A 21,909-nucleotide genomic window follows, 5' to 3' on the forward strand; every position below is an offset into this window, starting at 1 on the left:
GTTATTATTATTATTATGTCACGAAGTTGATTTTTTTATTTTTTCAACGTATGAATGTTCGATTCATTCCTGCTTTAAGTGAAAAATAAAGCTCTCTCTCTCTCCCTCTGGCTTTCGCTCATCTTTAAATATTTGGTTTACTAAAAAGGAAATCTGTTTTTATGATCCATCAACTTTTCAGGAGTTTTGGTCCAAAAGTAAATATTTAATTGCATTTTATCTCTTAGTCTTTAAGTTTGTCTGTTAAAAGGTCCGATAAAAACGTGTGTGTGTGCGCGCGCGCGAGCTCAACATGACTTGAAGCAAAAACAAAGTGGGAGTGTCTTGTTCCTCACCTTTAGTGACGTTGCTGCCATCGTTTGTTTTTGTCCTTTCAAAAATAAAAGCATCGCAATAAACAATCCTGCTTTTACCAGTGATCAAAACGCAGTTTCTTCATCTTAGTAAAACACAACCAGTCCAGGATCAAATGTAGTGTTTGTAGTGTTACGCTTGTGCACCATTAGCACTTCCTGGTAGTCTGAGATGAGCTTTTATTTTGAAGGCAGGATTAGCCGCTCTCACTGAGTCGGGATCCACGGGGCCCTGCTGACCTGTCTATGGACGAAGAGGCACCAAATGGAGGTAAAGCAGCTGAAAAGAGCGCTGAGCATCAACGACGCGCCCAGCGGCCGTGTGACCGTGGATCCGAGCCGACACGAGGTTGACAAGGTCCGTCCTGGCCGAGTCCCTCCCGCACGTGAAGAGTTCAGAGTTCAGCTGCAGTGACGTTGCTGCAGTTTGAATCCCACCTTGCTATGTTTCTGTTCTGATCAACTCTACCATGTAGCTGAAGGACCAGAACTTGTCCTTGCTGCGACCTTACCGGATGAAATTGAATAATTAAAGTGAGTTATTTATTGTTCCTTCCAGCTCCCAAAGAAGTTGATCAACTCAGCAGACAGCTGTGTGGACGAGGCGCTCTGGGGTCTGGTCAGGGCCAGCGGGGGCCTCTCTCTGATGGTGGGCCACCGCGTCGTGCTTCGGTCCAACCTGGACAGACTGAGGGGCAAAGTGGCTCTGGTGTCAGGAGGAGGGTCCGGACATGAGCCTGCACACGGGGGTGGGACTCAGAATCAGATGCTTTGATCTCAGTCAGCCTGTCATCTTTAATCTTTGTCTGCTTTGATTACCACACACAGACAGACAACATAAGAGCGATCCAGAGTTGTGACTGTCATCTCAGTTTGGCATGTCAAAAGCTCATGCCGTCTTTCTGATTGTCAGCTCAGCTCATTGACCCTCAGACCCCGGACAACCTTAGATGCCAGACTTCAAACTTGGCACTGCACATCCTCAGGGCGCCAGCTGTGCCCACGCAAGTTTGCTGTTCAGAGGATGGACGGTTTTTAAGACCACGGAGTTGTTGTCGAACAGATGTCTATTTCAAAAGATGCCACCTATGCCTGTCATTTCAACAGTTCTTTCATTTCAAACTGTCATCTCATTTCGTCACCTCTAGAGTTCTGTCATCTCATTCTGACATGTCAAGTGTACGTCATCTCATTCTGACACCTGTCAAATGTACCGTCACCTCAGTCTGACATGTCAAATGTACTGTCATCTCAGTCTGACATATGTCAAATGTCCCGTCATCTCAGTCTGACGTGTCTAATGTACCGTCATCTCAGTCTGACGTGTCAAATGTACCATCATCTCATTCTGACACATGTCAAATGTACCGTCATCTCAGTCTGATGTGTCTAATGTACCGTCATCTCAGTCTGACACATGTCAAATGTACCGTCATCTCAGTCTGACGTGTCAAATGTACCGTCACCTCAGTCTGACACATGTCAAATGTACCGTCATCTCAGTCTGACGTGTCTAATGTACCGTCACCTCAGTCTGACACATGTCAAATGTACCGTCATCTCAGTCTGACATGTCTAATGTACCGTCATCTCAGTCTGACACATGTCAAATGTACCGTCATCTCAGTCTGACATGTCTAATGTACCGTCATCTCAGTCTGACGTGTCAAATGTACCGTCATCTCATTCTGACACATGTCAAATGTACCGTCATCTCAGTCTGACGTGTCAAATGTACCGTCATCTCATTCTGACACCTGTCAAATGTACCGTCACCTCAGTCTGACATGTCTAATGTACCGTCATCTCAGTCTGACACATGCCAAATGTACCGTCATCTCAGTCTGACGTGTCAAATGTACCGTCACCTCAGTCTGACACGTCAAATGTACCGTCATCTCAGTCTGACATGTCTAATGTACCGTCATCTCAGTCTGACGTGTCAAATGTACCGTCATCTCATTCTGACATATGTCAAATGTACCATCATTCTGACACGTCAAATGTACCGTCACCTCAGTCTGACACGTGTCAAATGTACCATCATCTCATTCTGACACATGTCTAATGTACCGTCATCTCATTCTGACACATGTCTAATGTACCGTCATCTCATTCTGACACATGTCTAATGTACCATCATCTCAGTCTGACGTGTCAAATGTCACCGCATTTGCAAGCGGTGCCATGTTTGATGTTGAGGGCATGAGTAGCTGCATTTATGAAGTGTGCGGCAGATGTTCCTCCCGTTTGTGGCAGTAGGATGTCACGCATCTTCACCCTGATCGTCTTCCTCCTCTGTGTCGCCAGGTTATGTTGGTGCAGGAATGCTGTCGGCAGCGGTAGCAGGTGGTGTTTTTGCTTCTCCACCTCCTGCCAGCATCCTGGCGGCTATTCTCTGCTTGCACAATGCAGGTATGCAGGTATCACACACCCGTCTCCACGAGTCATCTCCTCAGATGGTTCAGGTACAGACTAATATGAATCCCAACCCAGGAGCCTCCGGTGTCCTCCTCATCGTCAAAAACTACACCGGTGATCGCCTCAACTTCGGCCTGGCTGCAGAGCAGGCCCGTAACCATGGCGTCAGCGTTGATATGGTGATTGTGGCTGAGGACTGCGCCTTTGACTGCCCAAGCAAGGCCGGGAGGAGGGGCTTGTGTGGTACTGTCCTCGTACACAAGGTAAGTGAGCAGAGACCTCATGGCAACGACTCGTGTGTCTCACAGTGCGGCAAACAGACCAGCAGTTCTACCTCTGTGAGTTACTAATCTGAGGCTCCCCCCTTGAGAAACTGATTTATTCTGAGTCAAACCTTCGCACCAGCTGGCGGGGGCCCTGGCCGAAGACGGCTGCTCATTGGACCAGGTCGTTTCCAAGGTGACAGAGGTGTTGAAGGGCACCGGTGAGTCTCCGCCTGCTCATTGCTTCATCTGTCTCTGTCCTCAGCCTGGACACACACCTGCAGTTTGACAGATGTGCTGTTGCAGGTACTCTGGGGGTGAGTCTGTCTCCGTGCTGCATCCCAGGCTGCCTGCCGACCTTTGACCTTCCTCCAGGAGACATGGAGCTTGGCCTGGGTCAGTTCAGCTCTTCAGGCCCCCCCCCCCCCCACCAGCCAGCTTGTGTGTTTGACTGTCAGCACAATTACACAAAAACCATGAGGTGGATTTTCACCAAACAGGATGAGCCCATTAAAGTCTAGCTCACCTGAGCCAGCGCACCACACACCTGGTGGTGTGATGAGTGTGAACGCTGACATGACTTCTGTACATCAGTGGAACTAGAATCTCATCCCTTGGACTTCTTCTCAGAATCTGGACATTTCATCTCCAGTTTGTGACTTCCTTTTAACCTCAGAATTGTGTTTCCTGACTGAGTCGTCGCTCCTCTGTCTCACGCAGGAATCCACGGTGAACCTGGGGTCAAAAGGTCAAAGGTGGGTGGATGTAAACTAACAGACTGAGCCGAGTTCAGCTTCCGTTAGCTTAATGAACCACCCCTGTCAATCAGGTCACCTGTGCAGACGAGGTGGTGAAGGCCATGATAGATCACATGACCAACCCTGACAGCCAATCGCATTTGCCATTGAAGCCAGGTACTCAGATATGCCTTGACCTAAAGTAGACATCGTCTATGTGAACTCAGTGTGTGTGTGTGTGTGTGTGTGTGTGTGTGTGTGTGTGTGTGTGTGTGTGTGTGTGTGTGTGTGTGTGTGTGTGTGATCTTAAACAGGGGATCAGGTGATCGTGTGTGTGAACAACCTCGGCGCTCTGTCCTGTCTGGAGATGGCGGTGGTCACAAGAGCCACCATCGTGCATCTGGGTAAATACACACTGTAGAACGAGCTTCTGACCTTCCAGAACACGTCTGAGGTCTCGCCCCTGTGAGCATGAATGTGATTGGCTGTCTCTACGGTTACAGAGACTCAGGGGGTGGTGGTCGCCAGGGTGATGTCGGGATCCTTTATGACATCACTGGAGATGGCGGGAGTGTCTCTGACACTCATGGTGGCCAGTCAGGAAACACTAAGACTGTTTGGTGAGAAAACACACAAACACACACACACACACACACTATCGCTCTCTCTCTCTCTTTCTCTCGCTTTCTCTCTCCTATCCTCTCTAGATGCCAGGACCAGCGCCCCTGCCTGGCCAAACCTCAGTGGTTCAAGTACAAGTGGACGCCACTTCCTGACCGACCCCCCAGCTGTGAGACGGCAGGACGTCGACTCCCCCGAAGGCTGGTATCTGGGTCAATGAAGCCCCCCCCCCGCGTCATTCTGAGTCACTCAGGAATCCAGAATGTTTGTGTCGGTCTGAACTTCTCTGACTTTTAGCTCATTCTTTTATTTCCCCCTCCTCCTCCTCCTCCTCCTCCTCCTCTGTGTGGGGGTGTGTTCTCTCCAGGTCCTCACAGTCCTATACTGCGTCAGGTGTTGGAGAGGGTTTGTTCCACGCTGCTGGACCATCAGGAGGAACTGAACTCTCTGGACCGCGCTGCCGGGGACGGAGACTGTGGGAACACTCACGCTCAGGCTGCTCGAGGTCAGGACTCTGCTGTGACATCATCATCATCATCATCATCACCGAAAGGGACAAAAATATAAATCCTCTCCTAAATGCTCCCTCAGCCATCCAGGAGTGGCTGCAGAGTCAAGTGGTTCCTGGTTGCCCCGGGCAACTGTTGTCTGTCCTGGCTGGACTGGTGCAGGAGAAGATGGGCGGGTCTTCAGGAGCTGTAGGTGTCACACTTTCGTGAGATTTGGACCTCACACAAACACACATTTATGTTCATGTGTCTTTCAGTTGTACAGTTTGTTCCTGACGGCGGCGGCTGGTTATGTGACTGACAAGCAAGGGGGTGCTGCAGTGTGGGCTGGTGCAATGCATGCTGGGACACAGGCCATGAGAAGGTGCAGGACTGTCGTGTTTGGTGCTGGGAGACCTCACTACTCAGTGTAAAACTAGAAACATCACGGGGGGGGGCTGTTACAGTGACCTTTGACCCTGAAATCTTTAAGTCTCGCTGGACCCTCGGGGTCCTCCTGATGCCTCACGGCAATGAGAGTGGATCATCATGACATCATGGTGCCGTTCTCTTGGAGGCGTTAAAAGTTCATTTTTTAGTTTTGTTAGAGGGTCCTGCTCAGGCTCAGGCTCAGGCTCAGGCTCTGGCTCTGGCTCAGGCTCAGGCTCAGGCTCTGGCTCTGGCTCTGGCTCTGGCTCTGGCTCTGGCTCTGGCTCAGGTTTAAGCTCCATGTGAGCCAAATGAAAAGAGGCTCTCTCTGTCCTCCAGGTACGGCGGCGCTGAGCCTGGAGACCGAACGATGGTGAGTACAGGACTTTTAGACACATTGATGTAGGTAAACAGCAGTCGGGTAACTTACTGCCGTGGGTCTGTGTGTTCGATCCCAGCTGGATGCTTTGTGCCCTGCAGTGGACGAGCTGATGAACCTGAGCAGCGCTCCCCCTGCTGGACAGATGGCCGTCCTGCAGGCTGCAGTACAGGTGCACTAACAACGTTCATCAAGCTCCACAGCTGTGAAGCTGTGTGCAGGGACCGCCCCCTGGTGCCCCCCAGTGCCCCTCAGTGCCCCCAGTAACCCTCAATGCCCCTCAGTGCCCCTCAGTGCCCCCCAGTACCCCTCAGTACTCCCCAATGCCCCTCAGTGCCCCCCAGTACCCCCCAGTACCCCTCAGTGCCCCCAGTACTCCCCAGTACCCCTCAGTACCCCTCAGTGCCCCCCAGTATCCCTCAGTGCCCCCCAGTACCCCCCAGTACCCTCAGTACCCCCAGTACCCCTCAGTACCCCCCAGTACCCCTCAGTGCCCCAAATACATAGTTAGATAATTAAATTGTCCCGTCTTTGATCTTCCATTTTCTTTGATCTACCCAGAGAGCTGCTGAGGGGGCGGAGTCAACCCGTGACCTCACCGCCAGGGCAGGAAGAGCCAGCTACATCGCTGCGGAACGTCTCACCCTGCCTGACCCCGGCGCCGTAGCCATAGCCGCCATTTTGAGAGCCGTGATGGAGGCGCTGGAGGGACAGCAGGAGAGCGTAGGAGCGGATCGCCACTGCGACCACGACCACTGAGTTCGGAGTCCGGAGTTGCCCGAACCGCTCAGAAGTACCAGTGACCACTGAAGCTGTCAAGACATGGACAGACTTCATAGATGTACCGCAAAGAAAATTATTCAGAATAAAAAAAATGAGAAATTTCTACAATAACACATTGTTGGTAGGGGGGGGTCAGAAAAGGGCCACATTCTGAGAATGAATTAATCTAGTGGAGGGCAGAGGAAGTGCAGCCACACCTGTCACCTGTTGAGCTTTATTTTGAAATACAACAATGACAATCTGTGACACACTGACAGTCCCTCCTCATAGGTGTGGCAGGGTTAGCTCTGCCCCACTAGGTCACCCTCCGTAAAGTTCAGGTAAAAGGTCACTAGAAGCCATCTGATTGGCCCAAACCTGCTGTCTGTGGGCGCCAGCTTTGTTCCTTCGTCATCGCCACATTTCAGAGACAAAGTTGTGAGGCTTGGAGACGACGGTGTCAGTAGAACCCACTGGGGACGAAATGAGAGCTGGAAAAGAAACGTCCTGGAGGAGGCGACCAGTAGGTGTTACAGATCAATACTCAACATCGAGAAGCCGATTGGATCAGCAGTCATGCCTGTCAAATACATCAATGGATCATCAATACATCCGTCTAACACTTGAGCGTAACTGATTAACAATCAATCAATACTATTGATCACATGAGAGAAAAAAAACACGTCTGCTCACTTTGGCACCAGCGGTATCAGTCACCATGGTAACCAGCACAATTGATGATGTCATACATCAATATATGGATCAGCATGCAGTAGGGGGCGGGGTCTGGCCACTGACTTGTGTGGGCAAGGCTTAAACTGACAGTGACCTGACCTCTGACCTCTGACCTGAGCAGAAACATATACCTTCACATAAAAAATCCTTTAACCCGTCTGAGTACAGCCCCGACACCTGGTGGCTTCCAGCCAATGGAACAGATGGGGCGGGGCTTCCACTGATGCTACGCTATGCTACTACTACGCCTACCCACAATGGATTGTTCCAGTGCAACAGCTCAGCAAAATAATACTTACTGGTTTACTAACTATGGATTAGAGTGCACCAACTCAGCTAGCAGTCTGCCTGCTAGCCTTGCATGGTTCATTTGACACAGTGCACTAGAGGCTGACAAAGGCCTGATTCAAGTAACAGGCTAACAGCTAGCATAGCAGAGTCCATCTGCACAACTTAAGGCCAATCAAGGCCTGATTCAGTGAACAGGCTAACACTTAGCCGAGCACGGCTAACAACGACCTGGTTCAGCTTATAGGCTCATAGCTAGCCTGGCATGGTTCATTAGCCACAGTGCACTGGAGGCTAACAAAGACTTGTTTCCACAAACAGCAAATTATGGCTAATAATGGCTCAACTCAGCTAACTTGCAAACCGTTAACCTAGCATGACGAACAAAGACCTTGTTCAGTTCACAAGCTAATGGCAGGTCTTGCATGATTTATTAGCCAGTGCACTGGAGGTGAACTAAGCTCTGGTTTAGCTCACAGGCCAGCTGATTGGTCAAGATTGTCGTGGACACTTTGATCCCTGATAACACCTGATGATCAAAACGGAGTTCAGATTAGCTCCAACTGTCTTAAAAGATTAAATCTCTGAAGCTGGGTGACAACATCTGAGACCAGCCGTGGACGCTCGCGGGGCCACCGCCATGCTCAACATCAGCATCATTCCACGATGAAGACGTACATTTACAAATCCAGCAGAGACATCATGAGGAAGTAGCAGAAAGTATTTCCCCTCACAGAAATGGTGATGAACTTGAATAAGAAAAAAAAAAAAAAATCAGGAGAGCACTTACAGTTGATTGAGTGTGAAATATAAAAATTAAAGTTATTATTACTATTAGTATTATCAATAATTGCGTTCTTGTGCTTTATGTTAGCTATTGGTTGGTTAGTTCAGTCCGATGTCGACATTGTGACTCCGCCCACAGCTGGTTGGCTCTGCCTGCCTATTGGTCTGAGCTTCTGATTGTCATAATCAAAATATCAATGAATTATTGAATGTTTTATTGCTTCAATTTGCTGGTTTCAATAAAAGCTGCTTTGTTCAACTTGTCCCTACAAACACTAAATAAAGTTACAGAGCTAACAGGCTAACGTTAGCGCCCATTGGAAGACATTTACGACATCATCATCACCATCACCATCGCCGTCGTCTTTACACCAGCATGCCCCCCATGGAACCTGAGATTCATGTTGCCATGATAACCGTCTCCCCAACATTTGACCGCCTTCATCATCATCTTCCTCACAGTAGTGCAGTTATTTGTGTGTGTATGTGTGTATGTGTGTGTTAGTGTTCATTGGGCATGTGTCTGATGGTGTGAAAGATCCAGTCCATCTTGGTGCTCCAGCCGCCATGATGTGCATCGTTCATCTGTTTGGTGAAATACTCTAGCGCCTCCTGCTGGCTCTTCTCTGAGACACACACACGCACACACACACAGATTATTGTAAATGGTCAAATGTGACACCAACACCAACACAAACACGATCTAAAAAAGAACTTTAAAAGCTGACATTTTGTTGGTTCATAAAATTAGAGCAGCTAGCTAGCATCACCTACTGAACCCCCAAAAGCATTTATTAATAAAGATTTATTTTGGGAATTTTTTTTTAGTAGTTTTTGCTCCATTTTTGTCTGATAGGTGTGGATTCTTTGTTTATGATTTGATTAGTCTGTTTGTTTTGTGTTTAAAGAAAACTTGTCACATCATGATAATTTGCTAATCACTTTGTTCATCAGCTCATCCACTTAATGAATCAGAAACATGAGGAAAAGGCAAAGCGAGAACTTAGCAGATAATTAGCAAAACTCGGTGAGAAGGTGATGAGAAAACTAGCAAAAACATCAAAAATACAAAGGATGCATGTAACAAATGTAATAAAAACCTGGGTTAGCTTACTGGCTAATAGCTAGCCTAGCATGTTTCATTAGCCTCAGTGCACCGAAGGTCAACAGAGGTCTCATTCAGGGAACAGGCTAACAGATAACCCAGTATGGCTAATAAAGAACCCATTCAGCTTGCAGGCTAATAGCTAGCCAAGCACTGGTTCATCATTAGCCTCAGTCCAATGGAGGTTGATCAATGCCTGATTCAGTTAACAAGCTAACAGATGTCCCAGCTGTCCCCTGGGAGATCCCCAGACCCCTGATGGTGTGTAAGAGTTACAGAGGGAGTTTTGCCCTCTGCAGCGGTCTCTCTCACCCAGAGCGAGGGTCTTCCTCAGGTAAGCGATGTCATCGAAGCTCTGGAGTTCAGGCATCCCACAGCCAAGCAGGAGGGAGAATAGGTTGATAAAGAGGCTGGCGTGCTGTCGGATGGCCAGGTACGCTTTGTAACACATTTCCTGGAACCTGAGACACAAACAGGGAAAGTCAGACAAACAGAGACAGAGACAGCAGCACTGCAACTCTGCAGATGAGACGTAGGTGAGACCTCTCAAACTCTTTGGTCTTAGTGGACTCCTGGATGCCTTTACTGATGACAATGAGGAAGTCCTGAGTCAGCACGAAAGGCACCCGCTCTCTCTTGTAGCCAAACTTCTTCTTCTTGTGGTCCAGAAAGTGACCAAAGTCGATGTGGAAGAGCTGCAAGAAGAGAAGGAGCTCAGGTGAGGTCAGCGCAGGTTGACGGGTGGTAGGTGAGGAACAGCAGCTCACCTGGCCGTTCTCCTTCACCATGATGTTGGAGTTGTGTCGGTCGCCAATCCCCAAGATGAAGGTCGCAACGCAGTAACCAGCACATGACCTGGTGAAAAGGTCGATAGCCCGGTCATACCTGAGGACAGAGACAGGTGAGAGACAAATAGATGGTGAGAGATAGAAAGGCAAGAGACAGACAGACAAGAGACAGAAAGACAGGTACTGACGCCTCGCCGCGGTTCTTGTCTTTGATCCAGTGATGCAGAGTGTTGGAGTTGAACTGCAGCGCCCCCTTAAGGCCTCCTTTACACTGAATCTGCATGATGGTAAAACTGTTCTTGACCACCTCAATCAGACCCACGCAGTCTCCAATGGACAAGCAGCCGTACGGCAGCATGCTGCAGACACCCAAACACAGTCAGTCTTTGATGATGTCACCGTAAAAGTCGTCATGATGTTATGCATCTTACCGAAGGTCCAGGCCCTGGTTCTGCCATATGTTCTCCATGATCTTGATAATCTGCAGAGTTAGCATATCCTGCCGTAGGTCTGTAACACACACCAGTGACAAACAACATTACCCAGAGTCCCCAAGTTCAGGGTACCTGTTAGCATGTTTAGCTTTCTCCACTCAAAACAGGGGGTATTGTTGGCACTGAGCTAACTACCATCTCCATTCTTGAAGATGATCTCATTGTTGGTGAAGAGCAGCTCAGACATGATGTCGGGGTTCTCCCAGTTCAACCACAGAGGGCGCTTTGCCGAGGACATGATCCTGCACTCCTCCAGCCTGAGGACACATCACATCAGGTTCACCTGAACAGGGTCATATTGGCTAGCTCACCCGACCAGGTTTACTCAAACAAGGTCACATCAGGATGGAAATATTTCACACAGTTCAACACAATCAGCTGCTATTTGGCTAACTAACACAGCTGCTACACCCACAGATAACGTTTAGCTGCAACAGTGCTAACTACATCTTAGCTGCCACGTTGCTTGGTAGCATTCAGCTGCTATGTCACTGGCTAACATCCAGCTACTACATTGCGAAGTAACATTTAGGTGCCCCATTGCCAACTAACTCAGCTGCGACACTGCTAGCATAGCTCATTTGGTTAGATGGGCGAGATGTTACCTGAGGTTTCCCAGCTGGTGAACAGGGTTTAGAGGAGAGACGAATCCCTGCAGAGCCTCCATGTAATCTGGGCGAGACATGTGTTCAACCAGGAACTTCATCTGAGTCTGAAAATCAGTCAAAAGGCAGCATGGCATTATTGGGTTATGACATCATATCAGATCTGACAATGAAAATGGGTTATTTTGTACCTTCTGCGTCTCATCCTTCTTCTCTTGTTTCAGTGTATCGGTCAGGTTCACCAGTTTGTCCATGGCCTCCACCTGCACACGTATTCAGTTTAGGTTCTGAAGCCTCTCAGGAGTAGTTTCCTTACGTGAACATTGACATCATCATCACAACTTCTGCATGGAAAGTGGTCAATACTTGTTTGGGCCTCATTTTGTGTGTATGCCCAAGTTAGAAATGCAAAGGTTCAACTGGGGGTCCAAAATTCAAAAAGAATCTTGGGTTTGAAATCACCTCAGAGAGAGCAAATGAACTGACCGATGAGAGCCCTGATGCAGACCAACCCGAAGCTCACCTGTCTGTTCAGGTGCTTCAGGTACATGCCACAGGCTCTGCAGAAGGCCTCCAGGAGTAGGCCAAAACGACGGGATACAGTCTTGTTGTGCATCTCCGACCTGAAACACACCTGTTTATAATTCAGTGTTCAGGTGAAATATTCTTTTAGTCTGCAAGTAGCCTCACTCACTTGAGATGCCAGAAGAAGAAGTGTCCTATCCTCTGATTGGTGAGAGCTTTCTTGATGAGGAAGCGAGCAAGAGGATTGTCCAGGTACATCTCATACTTCAACACCTGAGAACAGAGTGTCATCAAGGAAGCAAGTGAATGTACCTGTACCAGGTATTATAGGGTGTGATGAAGTTGTGAATGTACCTGTAGCAGGTGTTGTAGGGTGTGGTGAGGCTGTGACTCTACCTGTACCGTGTATCACAGGGTGTGGTGAAGTTGTGAATGTACCTGTACCAGGTGTTGTAGGGTGTGGTGAGGCTGTGAATGTACCTGTACCAGGTATTATAGGGTGTGATGAAGTTGTGAATGTACCTGTAGCAGGTGATGTAGGGTGTGGTGAGGCTGTGACTGTACCTGTACCGTGTATCACAGGGTGTGGTGAAGTTGTGAATGTACCTGCAGCAGGTGATGTAGGGTGTGGTGAGGCTGTGAATGTACCTGTACCAGGTATTATAGGGTGTGATGAAGTTGTGAATGTACTTGTACCAGGTGTTGTAGGGTGTGGTGAGGCTGTGAATGTGCCTGCACCAGGTATTATAGGGTGTGATGAAGTTGTGAATGTACCTTTACCAGGTGATGCATGGTGTTGTAAGGCTGTGAGTGTACCTGTACTAGCTGCAGCAGGTACTGTGACAACTTGTCATCCGTCAATCCTTGAACCAGACAGCGCAGAGCAAATTCTCGAACCATTGGATCAGGAAAGTTGCAGTCCAATAACTCCAGTGCGGACTCAGGCTCCATCAGAGGCCACTCCTTCAACAAACAGTACATCTAGGAGGATGGGTGACAGGGGGAGGACGGGGGACAGAGGGAGGACAGGGAATGTGAAAGATCCCCAATAAGTTACAAAGAACCACAAGTAAAATCCATATGTACGGTGTATGTTGGTACCTGGGACACTTCATCTCTGGAGTTCCATTTGACGGACAGAAGCAGCTTTGGAAGGGACTCTGGGATGTTTACACAGTAGTGTCTTCAGAGAGGGACAGGTAGATAGACAAACAGGCCAGGACACCAGAGACAAGTCCAGACAGGTTAGAGTTAAGAAGGACAGATGCAAAGATGAACATAAAAGCAGATGGAGATGAAGTTAAAGACAAAAGTCGTCATGTAGATGCACAGAAACATGGAGACAGACAGAGATGGGGGCAGGTGGGCAGAGTTCCGTCCTCACCTGTGTCTCCAGAGGAAGTCCTTCTCCTGTTCAGAGAGCTCATATAGGGGATCTCTAGAGCAGAGGGACCGAAGCTGCTCGGCATCTGCTGCTGAAACACTGCTGTCACAGGCCAGACGGCTGCTCTGAGACACAGAGACACAAGACATGGAGACCAGAGTCATGAGACAGGTACAGTACATATTTTACCAGTCCATGGCAGTAGTTGTATCTCTCTCTCTCTCTCTCTCTCTCTCTCTATATATATATATATTACCAGTCCGTGGCAGTAGTTGTATATATATATATATATATATATATATATATATATATATATATATATATATATATATATATATATATTACCAGTCTGTGGCAGTAGTTGTATATATATATATATTACCAGTCCGTGGCAGTAGTTGTAGCCCAGCTCTCGGCTGATGGTCCAGTTGGCGTGTTCTTCTATCTGCTGCTCATCTGGGAACACCACGGTCTGGTTGAACCAGGAGAACTCCAGCTCCACGCAGGGAGTCTCCTGCAGAGGACGCCACATGATTATTATTATTATATCTCTTGTTACTACTGCTGCTATTATTATTTTTATTATTATTATTGTTATTCTTATTATTATTATTATTGTTGTTGTTGTTGTAACTATTGTTATATTTTTTATTATATTATATCATCATCATCATTATTATATTTTATCATCATCATTATTATTGTTATAATTATTATTATTGTTATAATAACAATTAAGAACAATTAATATTATGATTATTCCTGTCACTATGCACATATACATAACCATCCAGGTACACACAGGCACACGCACATGTATATATGCATATATATATATATATATATATATATATATATATATATATATATATATATATATATGCATATATATAGTCTTTGTTTTCTCTTCTTTGCTATTTTTAGTCTATTCTATGGTAACAGTGCTGTGAATGAATGTTGAGGAGAGTGCAATTTCCCTGGCGGAACGTCCAAAAGGGATTAATAAAGTAGTCTGTCTGTCTGTCTGTCTGTCATGAGGACTCACATGAATGAAATTATTCAGACAGTCCCGTCTTCACTGTTCCTGTCTGACAGGTCACAACAACAGTGTAACCTACCTTGTTGGGGTTTGAACCAGCAACCCCGATGGGGTTGAGCAGGTCCTCTAGGCCGTGTGGGACAGGCCACAGACTGAGAGCCACTTTACCCGAAACCAGAATGTCCTTATAGTCAAACAGGTTGACATTTCCCCAGGCCAGAGGACAGTGTTCCTGACAGACAGACAGGTGGACAGACAGGTTTTTAATGTCTTGACGCTCAGTTGTGTCTCCTTGTGTCCTGCTGTACTTCCTGCCCTACCTCCTTGGCTCCTTTCCTTCCTTTCACCGAGCAGATCGACAGGCAGAGCCTGGCTGAACGAGGGAGGTCAGCCAGGTAGAGGTCATAGGTCAACCACTCGTTCCACCTGGACACACATACAAACTCATACATGTATTCAGTGCGTGCGTGCATGCGTGTGTGCGTGGGATGGTGTGTGTAAAAACAGTGTGTGTTACCTTGGGTTGGAGCAGGGGACTCGCTGAGTGTTGACGTTGTCACAGAGCGGCTCACCACCATGATAAATACCTGTCCTGACATAGATCTGTACACAGACACACACAATTAAACATTTACAGACGTAGATGAACGGGTGATGGACGGACAGATAGATGGACAGATGGATGGGCAGAGGGATAGATTGATGGATAGATGATAGATGACAGGTAGATGGACAGATGGACGGACAGGCAGATGGACGATAGATGGATGAACAGATGGACGGACAGACGGACGAACAGATGGACGGACAGATGGATGAACAGATAGACGGACAGATGGGTGAACAGATGGAAAGATAGATGGATGAACAGATGGACAGATAGATGGATGGACAGATGGACGGACAGATGGACGGACAGATTGATGAACGGATGGATAGATAGATGGATGAACAGATGGACAGATAGATGGATGGACAGATGGACAGATAGATGGATGGACAGATGGACGGACAGATTGATGAACGGATGGATGGACGGATAGACAAACAGATAGACGGACCTTGTCGATGTCTCTGATGTTGACGTTGACATAGGTGGCACACAGCAGTCGGACCCTCAGCAGAGTGTTGAAGGCCCACAGAGACCGAGGAGGAGACCCGTCACCTCCACCTGGACATGGAGACGGCTGAGGAGTCCGACGACTGAAAGACAATACACAAACAGCTTCTACCTGGAAACAGGACACCTGTACCACCCCTTGATTGGTTCCCTGCTAATTTACCTGTAAGAAGGTGTGACAAAGCCGGAGGCAGGAAGCTGGGAGTAGAGACTGTCTTTGGAGACCAGCATTAGGTGAGGAAGACGCCCCACGATGATACAGGAGCGGATGTACTGCAAACAGACAGGTGGAGGACAGTTAGACAGGCGGAGACCAGTGAGACTATAGGGGGACAGTTAGACTGGTGGAGGACAGTTAGACCGGTGGACAAAGAGGGAGACAGGCAGGTTCACGGCACCATTCAGAATTTACCTTGTACTGGCTAAGAGGATGCTTCTCCAGCAGGTATTCATCACAGCCACACACCTGAGGAGACAGACTGGTCAGTGAGGCAAGTGGGAGGGGCCAAATTTGCAAACGGCCCATCTTGCATGAAGGGGAGTCCCTCGCCGAAGGCTTCAAGAGCAGGTGCTTGTGTGCCAGCTGGTGTTTATCCCTACAAGCTCGTGTTTTCAGAAAACTTCTTCGTATTTTTCTGGAATTTCTTGCTACTTCACACTTTTTACAGGTATTTAACGGAAAACAAGAGAACTTACTGGGCAAAAAGGACATGAACAAATAATTCAGTTTCTAGAACTATTGGTTCAAATAGGGGTCCTCGACCTGTTGAAGAACGCTGAGAGCCAATGTGGTAGATCGATGAGTACCTTCAGGATGTACTGTCCCTGGTACTCCTGGACACACAGGCGGAGCTGCTGAGGGGACAGGTGCATGGATCGGCTCTTCTTCCTGATGGACTCCGCTATGAGCTGCTCAGGTAGACTATCATGGCTCACCTATGCAGGCACAAACACACCTGTAAGGAGGCGGGGGTCATGCTAACTCTTGAATAATATACATAAACAGCAGAAGTACAACAAGAGCACCAGTGTTCCTCTACTCTTTCCTCAAAGAAGATACTCAAGGGTTCCAGTAGATAAGGACGTTCTCTTTCTGTGGAACAGGGTAGAACTGACACAAACCTTAAGTGTGTATTTCTGTTTGGAGTTGGATGGAGACACAATCACCCAGATGGTCACTATCAATCTCCCTGAAGACACACAAGCACACTGACTTGAGAAATGGAACCAACAACCCTCCGGTAACATGGGCTACTTGGGTAGAACTCTGTAGTAGTCCATCCCTGAGGCCCTCAGGGATCAAGGGCCTGTAGCTTGTTCTGGTTCAGTACCTTTGTCCAGCTTGCTGTAGATGTGCTGCGGGAGCTGGGGGCTCGATTCCACATTGGGGGGGTAAACATAGAGTGCCTGGCTGTGAGCGCCACCCCCCTCTCTCTCCTCCATGGCCTCTCTGCACACGCTCAGTATGGCACGACGGAAATCCTGAATCTCTGGGTCTTTCATCATCTCAAACTCGCAGACTGGCATCCCGATGGCAAACCCTGTACAAGGGGGGCAGCGTTAGTCTGAGGCGGCGGAGGGAACCCGTCTAACACTCCCTGGCCCTGACTGGCCTACTCCAGAACAAGTTTAATTTGCTTTAGCCCTGATTTAGCCCACATGGGGTTTGGATATGTATAGTGACTGATCAGGTTATCAGTTCTTTCAGCCAGTGAGCATCGTCTGATGAGTGATGACGGGTCGGCCAGGTAGGTGTTACCTATCTCTCGGTTCAAGATCTTCTCCTCACGGTTGCCCAGCGGCTCAATGACCTTTAGGATCGGGTGAAAGAGACGGAGGTCGCACAGCCGCCTTGTCTCATCATAAAACTCCTCCCTCTCTGCTTCCTGGGTCACACCCACAAAGATGTAGCTGGATTCCTCCTGGCCAATCAGAGAGCAGAGATCTGGGTCACTTATAACAGAAGGAAGGGGCAAGGCCAAAGCTGAGAGGAAGTATACCTGCAGCAGGTGGTAGAGCGGGTACTTCCTGGCCTCAGCGAAGAGCTGCTGCTTGATGTTGATGAGGGGGGTTTCTCTGAGGCACTCCAGACTCACCATCATCCCTGAACCATGAGGACCACCACAGAACATCAACAGAACGTTATCCCTGAACACCAGAGAACTTCAAAAAAACATCATCCCTGACCCAAAGAACACCAGATAACATCACTAGACCATCTTCTGTAAACCCTAGAGAACATAACAGAACATCACCCCTGAATATTAAAGAAAACAAACAGGACATAAGTGGACATCAAAGAAAATTAACAGATCCTCAAATAGGAACATCAGAACATTTCTACAGATTTTTTTTTTGCAGAACATCATCAAAAGGACATCGTCCCTGACAAAAGGAACACCGCACAACATCCTTCGACCGTCATTTACGGGCCCCAGACAACATACGCTCTAAACACCAGAGAAAATAAAGGGAACGTCTCTTCCAAGAACCAGAGAACATCAACAAAACATAACCTCCAAACACCAGAGAACATCAGCAGTAGAGTAGAATGGATTGGTACCGTTGGGTAGGCAGCAGTCCACCAGGATGCGGGGAGGCATCAAGTGAAGCCCCCATAGTTCCCCTGACGATGGCCTGGGTGCCATGGCGACCACCGCTCACACGCTGCCTTACCTCAGCACTGGGGCACCTGGACAGACAGGTGGACAGGCGCTGCCATCTCAAACCTTGTAGTGTGTTAAGCATCTTAAATGTTCTAAGTCCAATATGACATCATCAAAGTGCACTGAAGCTTTTCCTCGTTCTCCTGAGGGCCCTCCAGGGGTCCTGAGGGTCCGGGCCATGCGGTGACAAGCCCTGGGTTTATCTCATGTAGAACCCTGCTGTGTGTTCATGGTTTCTACTGTCTTTTATTGTGATACTTTGTATTCCTTTGCCTTTTAATGTGAAAATCTGTTTATTTCCTCGTGCCTCTTCTATTAATATCAGCGACTTCTATCTTGTCCACATGTCTCCAACTGTCTTTGTGCGTTTTCAATGAAGCATCAAACAAAGACCAGAAAGTAGGACACACACAAACACACATACACACACACACACACACACACACACACACACACACAAACACACATTTATTCTGTGTATGTGTGTGTGTGTGTGTGTGTGTGTGTGTGTGTGTGTGTGTGTGTGTGCACACTTGTGTTTCCTGTCTCTGAGAGGAAGCTGATTTCCTTTACACTCGTGTCACTGGCGACCTGCTGATTGAACAGAGCTTTGTCATGTTTTCGTCCCCACTGGCACTTTAGGATCCTAATATTTCGACTACACAATAAAGACTACAAATGATATAAAGTACATGACAAACCAAATTGAAAATGGTGCATGATTTACCTCAAACCAAGAAAATGTCCTCAGAGATTCACAACCTCTAAATACACAAATGACACCTGAAGTACTAACAGTGGAAGTACTAGTAACTGTAGCAATAGTAGTATTGCTGGTAAGAGTGAGAGTAATAATGACAGCAGCAGTATTAGCAGAGCAGTAGTAACAGTATGAGTAATACTGGTAGTACGTGATAAACGTTTCACTAGTAATAGTAATATCATTTATAAGTTTAGTAATAAAAGTCATACTTGTAATAGTAGTAATATTACTCTCATACAGTAACAGTAGGACTAATACTAACAGAGGTAATAACAATGGTATTACTAATAACTGCAATGATAACAGTAGTACTAATAATAGTCATGCAGTAGAAGCACTAGTTATCGCAGTAATAAAGGTAACTAATATTGCATTACTCATATTAATATGCACATTGGTACTACTAGTAGTACTACTAGTACTAGTAGCCCCACCACTAAGGTTGACTGACAGGTGCTGATGATGTCACATGTTTGTTTACATCAGGCATGTGTGTTAATCCTCTTGTCTCCTTATTATCTCCTTGTTTCCTCTTGCCTCCTTGTTTACTTCTCTTATGTTCTTCTTTACTTCTCTTATCTCCTTTTCCCTCTTATCTTGTTTACTTATCTCCTTGTTTACTTCTCTTATCTCCTTGTTTCCTCCTATCTCCTTGTTCACTCTTATCTCCTTTTTACTTCTCTTATCTCCTTGTTTACTTCTCTTATCTCCTTGTTTACTTCTCTTATCTCCTTGTTTCCTCCTATCTCCTTGTTCACTCTTATCTCCTTTTTACTTCTCTTATCTCCTTGTTTACTTCTCTTATCTCCTTGTTTCCTCCTCATATCTCCTTATTGTCTCCTCACATTTCCTTGTTTCCTCCTCTTGTCTCCTTGTTTCCTGCTCTTGTTCCCTGTTTCCTCATCTTGTATCCTCATCTGTCCTCCTGTCTCCTCATCATGTAGTCCCCTCGTTCGTCATCCCGTCTCCCCTCCATATGACCTCAGACTATGATATGGTTGCCATGACAACATGAGTGGGAGCATTGGATGGATGACACCAAGCGATTCTTTGTTCTGTGTGTGTGTGTGTGTGTGTGTGTGTGTGTGTGTGTGTGTGTGTGTGTGTGTGTCACCTGAGCCTGTGCGTGCCGGTCCAGCGGCGTGTGTCTGTGGTCATAGCATCGTCGGTCTGTCTGTCTCCTCTCAGCTGTCTTTGTCTGGTTATTTATCAGCTGCTGGGTCCATCAACCAACCTGTCTTCCACACAAAGAAGGACGGACCTGTCTCTCTCTCTCTCGCTCTCTCTCTCTCTCTTTCTCTGTCTGTCTGTCTCTCTGTCTGTCTGTCTGCCTGTCTCTGTTCGTCTCTGTGTCTCCGTTAGCCGGTATCAGCAGCAGGCGGAGGGAAGCTGCTGCTCGCCGGGAGTTGCAGAACAATGTGCTGGAGGAGGGAGGGGGGAGGACGGGGCGAGGACGGGAGGAGGAAGGGGGTTTAGGTGTGGGCCCATCCTGTCTCCTCTTAAAGGGCCAGCAGCCTCACCGAGCTGCTGCGGGGACAGGAGGTCCCACTCCCACTGGAGGACATGCATTCATATCCAGAATTATGATGATGGTGATGGTGGTGGTCTCCAGTGACAGGACAGAGAAGATCGCAGTGGTCTGGAGGGAAACCAGTGGAGGGCGCAGTGAAGACATCAGCGGACAAGAGGGACAGTAGAGGACAGGGACGACAGCTGTGGACGGAGAGGACATCCCTCAGGATGGCTTGTGTATGCTGATGTTGGGATGCTGTTGATCTCCTCATAGATTTGTTTCCAGGTAGTGGTGGAGTGAGTCGCCTGCTGCCGCCGCCGCCGCCGCCGCCGCCGCCGCCTCACAGCATCTCCGCTCTCGCAGACCAGCCTGCAGAAACATTAGAGAGTGAGACGTCCCGTCAGATCAAAGACGTCACCAGATGATTGATTATTGTTTGTTTCACATCGTTTGATGACGTCATGGCAACCCCTTTAGCATAGTTGAACCTTTATTTCCTCAAGTCTGTTGTTAGTATACGTCTGATGTCCTCACAACATCAGGAACACACACAGACACAAACACACACACACACCAAATCAACCTTTGCTCTTTTTCTGTTTTCCAGATTTTCTTTGTTTTCTACTAGATTGTGTGTGTGTGTGTGTGTGTGTGTGTGTGTGTGTGTGTGTGTGTGTGTGTGTGTGTGTGTGTGTGTGTGTGTTGACACTCAACAGTCGGTCGCCATCCATCCTTTCACACTGAGCAGTGACCGGCTGTCAATCACTCGCGACATCATCGTGACCAACTAAACAACAAACATACTGACTAGCCTCCATAGCCAAGCCATGGCAAACTAGCCTCTTATACAGGAAGTAACAGGAAAGTAGAGCCAATTTCAAAATAAAAGCAACGTTCCTGCGAACATCACATTCAGGCAGTAACAGACAAAACATGTAACTGACAACATCCAAGCAGAACAAGAACCTTCCAATCAGAGAGGTGGTCCAGATCCAGCAGGTCCGGGTCCAGCAGGTCTGGGTCCAGCAGGCCCAGCAGGCCCAGCAGGCCCAGCAGGTCTAGGTATAGCAGGTCCAGGGATTAATCATGCCAATCAAGGTCCTCACATGGTTATATGAGTGTGTCTGTATGTATGTGTCGAGGGGGCGGAGCTTGTCGGATTAAACTCTCATCTGTCTGATCGCCCTGTTTTTGTTTTTCTGTGCAACCAGCTGTTTCCTGGTCTCACAACTGCATCCCAGAATGCACTGTGTGAAAGGTGGTGATGTAAGCTGACCCCGCCTCCCTGCTGTCAGTCAAAAGGGTGACTTCTTCCCATTGGATCCAAATTAAAGCTGCCAGTGATGTCACAAAGTGTGAAGTACTTTCCTTGTTTCCCTGATCATTGTCTCTCAGGCAGAGCAGTTGCCAGACATGAACTCGTAACGGCCTGTAACTGAGTAGAAATGCTGGGTCACTCGACCAGTGTTGTTGTTTCTGGGACTCCTCAGGGAGTCGTGGCGGGCCCCCCTCTGTGTTTTTTTTTGGTTGCAGCCACATTGAGATCGCTCACTTCCACCAGGTGAAATATTCAGACCTTCCTTCATTAACGTGAACACAAACATCAAGAATCGCCACTGATCAGGAGGCCTGAAACCGTGTGTGT

At 47.8% G+C, this 21,909-nt stretch overlaps 2 protein-coding genes across 5 annotated transcripts; one reads left to right on the forward strand and one right to left on the reverse strand.

Moving 5' to 3' along the window:
• Positions 1 to 569: 569 nt before the first annotated feature.
• Positions 570 to 8,675, forward strand: tkfc (triokinase/FMN cyclase). 4 transcript variants are annotated; one of them, XM_086198021.1, is made up of 17 exons: positions 570 to 711; positions 913 to 1,102; positions 2,664 to 2,768; positions 2,850 to 3,037; positions 3,180 to 3,258; positions 3,344 to 3,433; positions 3,758 to 3,792; positions 3,867 to 3,951; positions 4,089 to 4,178; positions 4,278 to 4,394; positions 4,482 to 4,595; positions 4,763 to 4,900; positions 4,987 to 5,093; positions 5,162 to 5,268; positions 5,652 to 5,685; positions 5,771 to 5,863; positions 6,253 to 8,671. In XM_086198021.1, exons 1-17 carry the CDS (start codon positions 619 to 621, stop codon positions 6,448 to 6,450), a joined length of 1,863 nt encoding a protein of 620 aa, XP_086054147.1. In that variant the 5' UTR covers positions 570 to 618; the 3' UTR covers positions 6,451 to 8,671. The 4 variants fall into 4 exon arrangements, with proteins under 4 accessions (XP_086054147.1, XP_086054150.1, XP_086054146.1 ...); XM_086198024.1 differs by having other exon boundaries at positions 570 to 624; positions 4,278 to 4,595; positions 6,253 to 8,675; XM_086198020.1 differs by having other exon boundaries at positions 4,278 to 4,595; positions 6,253 to 8,672.
• On the reverse strand, positions 6,680 to 21,604 carry LOC147238967 (phosphatidylinositol 4,5-bisphosphate 3-kinase catalytic subunit alpha isoform). Its single transcript, XM_086198019.1, has 29 exons — positions 21,231 to 21,604; positions 19,866 to 20,633; positions 17,886 to 18,014; positions 17,323 to 17,426; positions 17,082 to 17,244; positions 16,654 to 16,863; positions 16,445 to 16,512; positions 16,130 to 16,258; positions 15,735 to 15,788; positions 15,486 to 15,595; positions 15,264 to 15,405; positions 14,720 to 14,805; positions 14,523 to 14,628; positions 14,282 to 14,434; positions 13,546 to 13,677; positions 13,164 to 13,288; positions 12,881 to 12,962; positions 12,596 to 12,760; positions 11,949 to 12,052; positions 11,778 to 11,877; positions 11,446 to 11,517; positions 11,255 to 11,361; positions 10,785 to 10,906; positions 10,587 to 10,665; positions 10,344 to 10,514; positions 10,135 to 10,252; positions 9,911 to 10,062; positions 9,680 to 9,828; positions 6,680 to 8,888 (listed from the first exon to the last, which is right to left on the reverse strand). Exons 3-29 carry the CDS (start codon positions 17,968 to 17,970, stop codon positions 8,764 to 8,766), a joined length of 3,213 nt encoding a protein of 1,070 aa, XP_086054145.1. The 5' UTR covers positions 17,971 to 18,014; positions 19,866 to 20,633; positions 21,231 to 21,604; the 3' UTR covers positions 6,680 to 8,763.
• Between the last annotated feature and the right edge of the window lie 305 nt (positions 21,605 to 21,909).

The sequence above is a fragment of the Aulostomus chinensis genome, chromosome 24 (genome assembly GCF_037954235.1).
Source record: "Aulostomus chinensis isolate RoL2024-O1b breed Wild chromosome 24, RoL_Achi_v1.0, whole genome shotgun sequence".
NCBI lineage: Eukaryota > Metazoa > Chordata > Actinopteri > Syngnathiformes > Aulostomidae > Aulostomus > Aulostomus chinensis.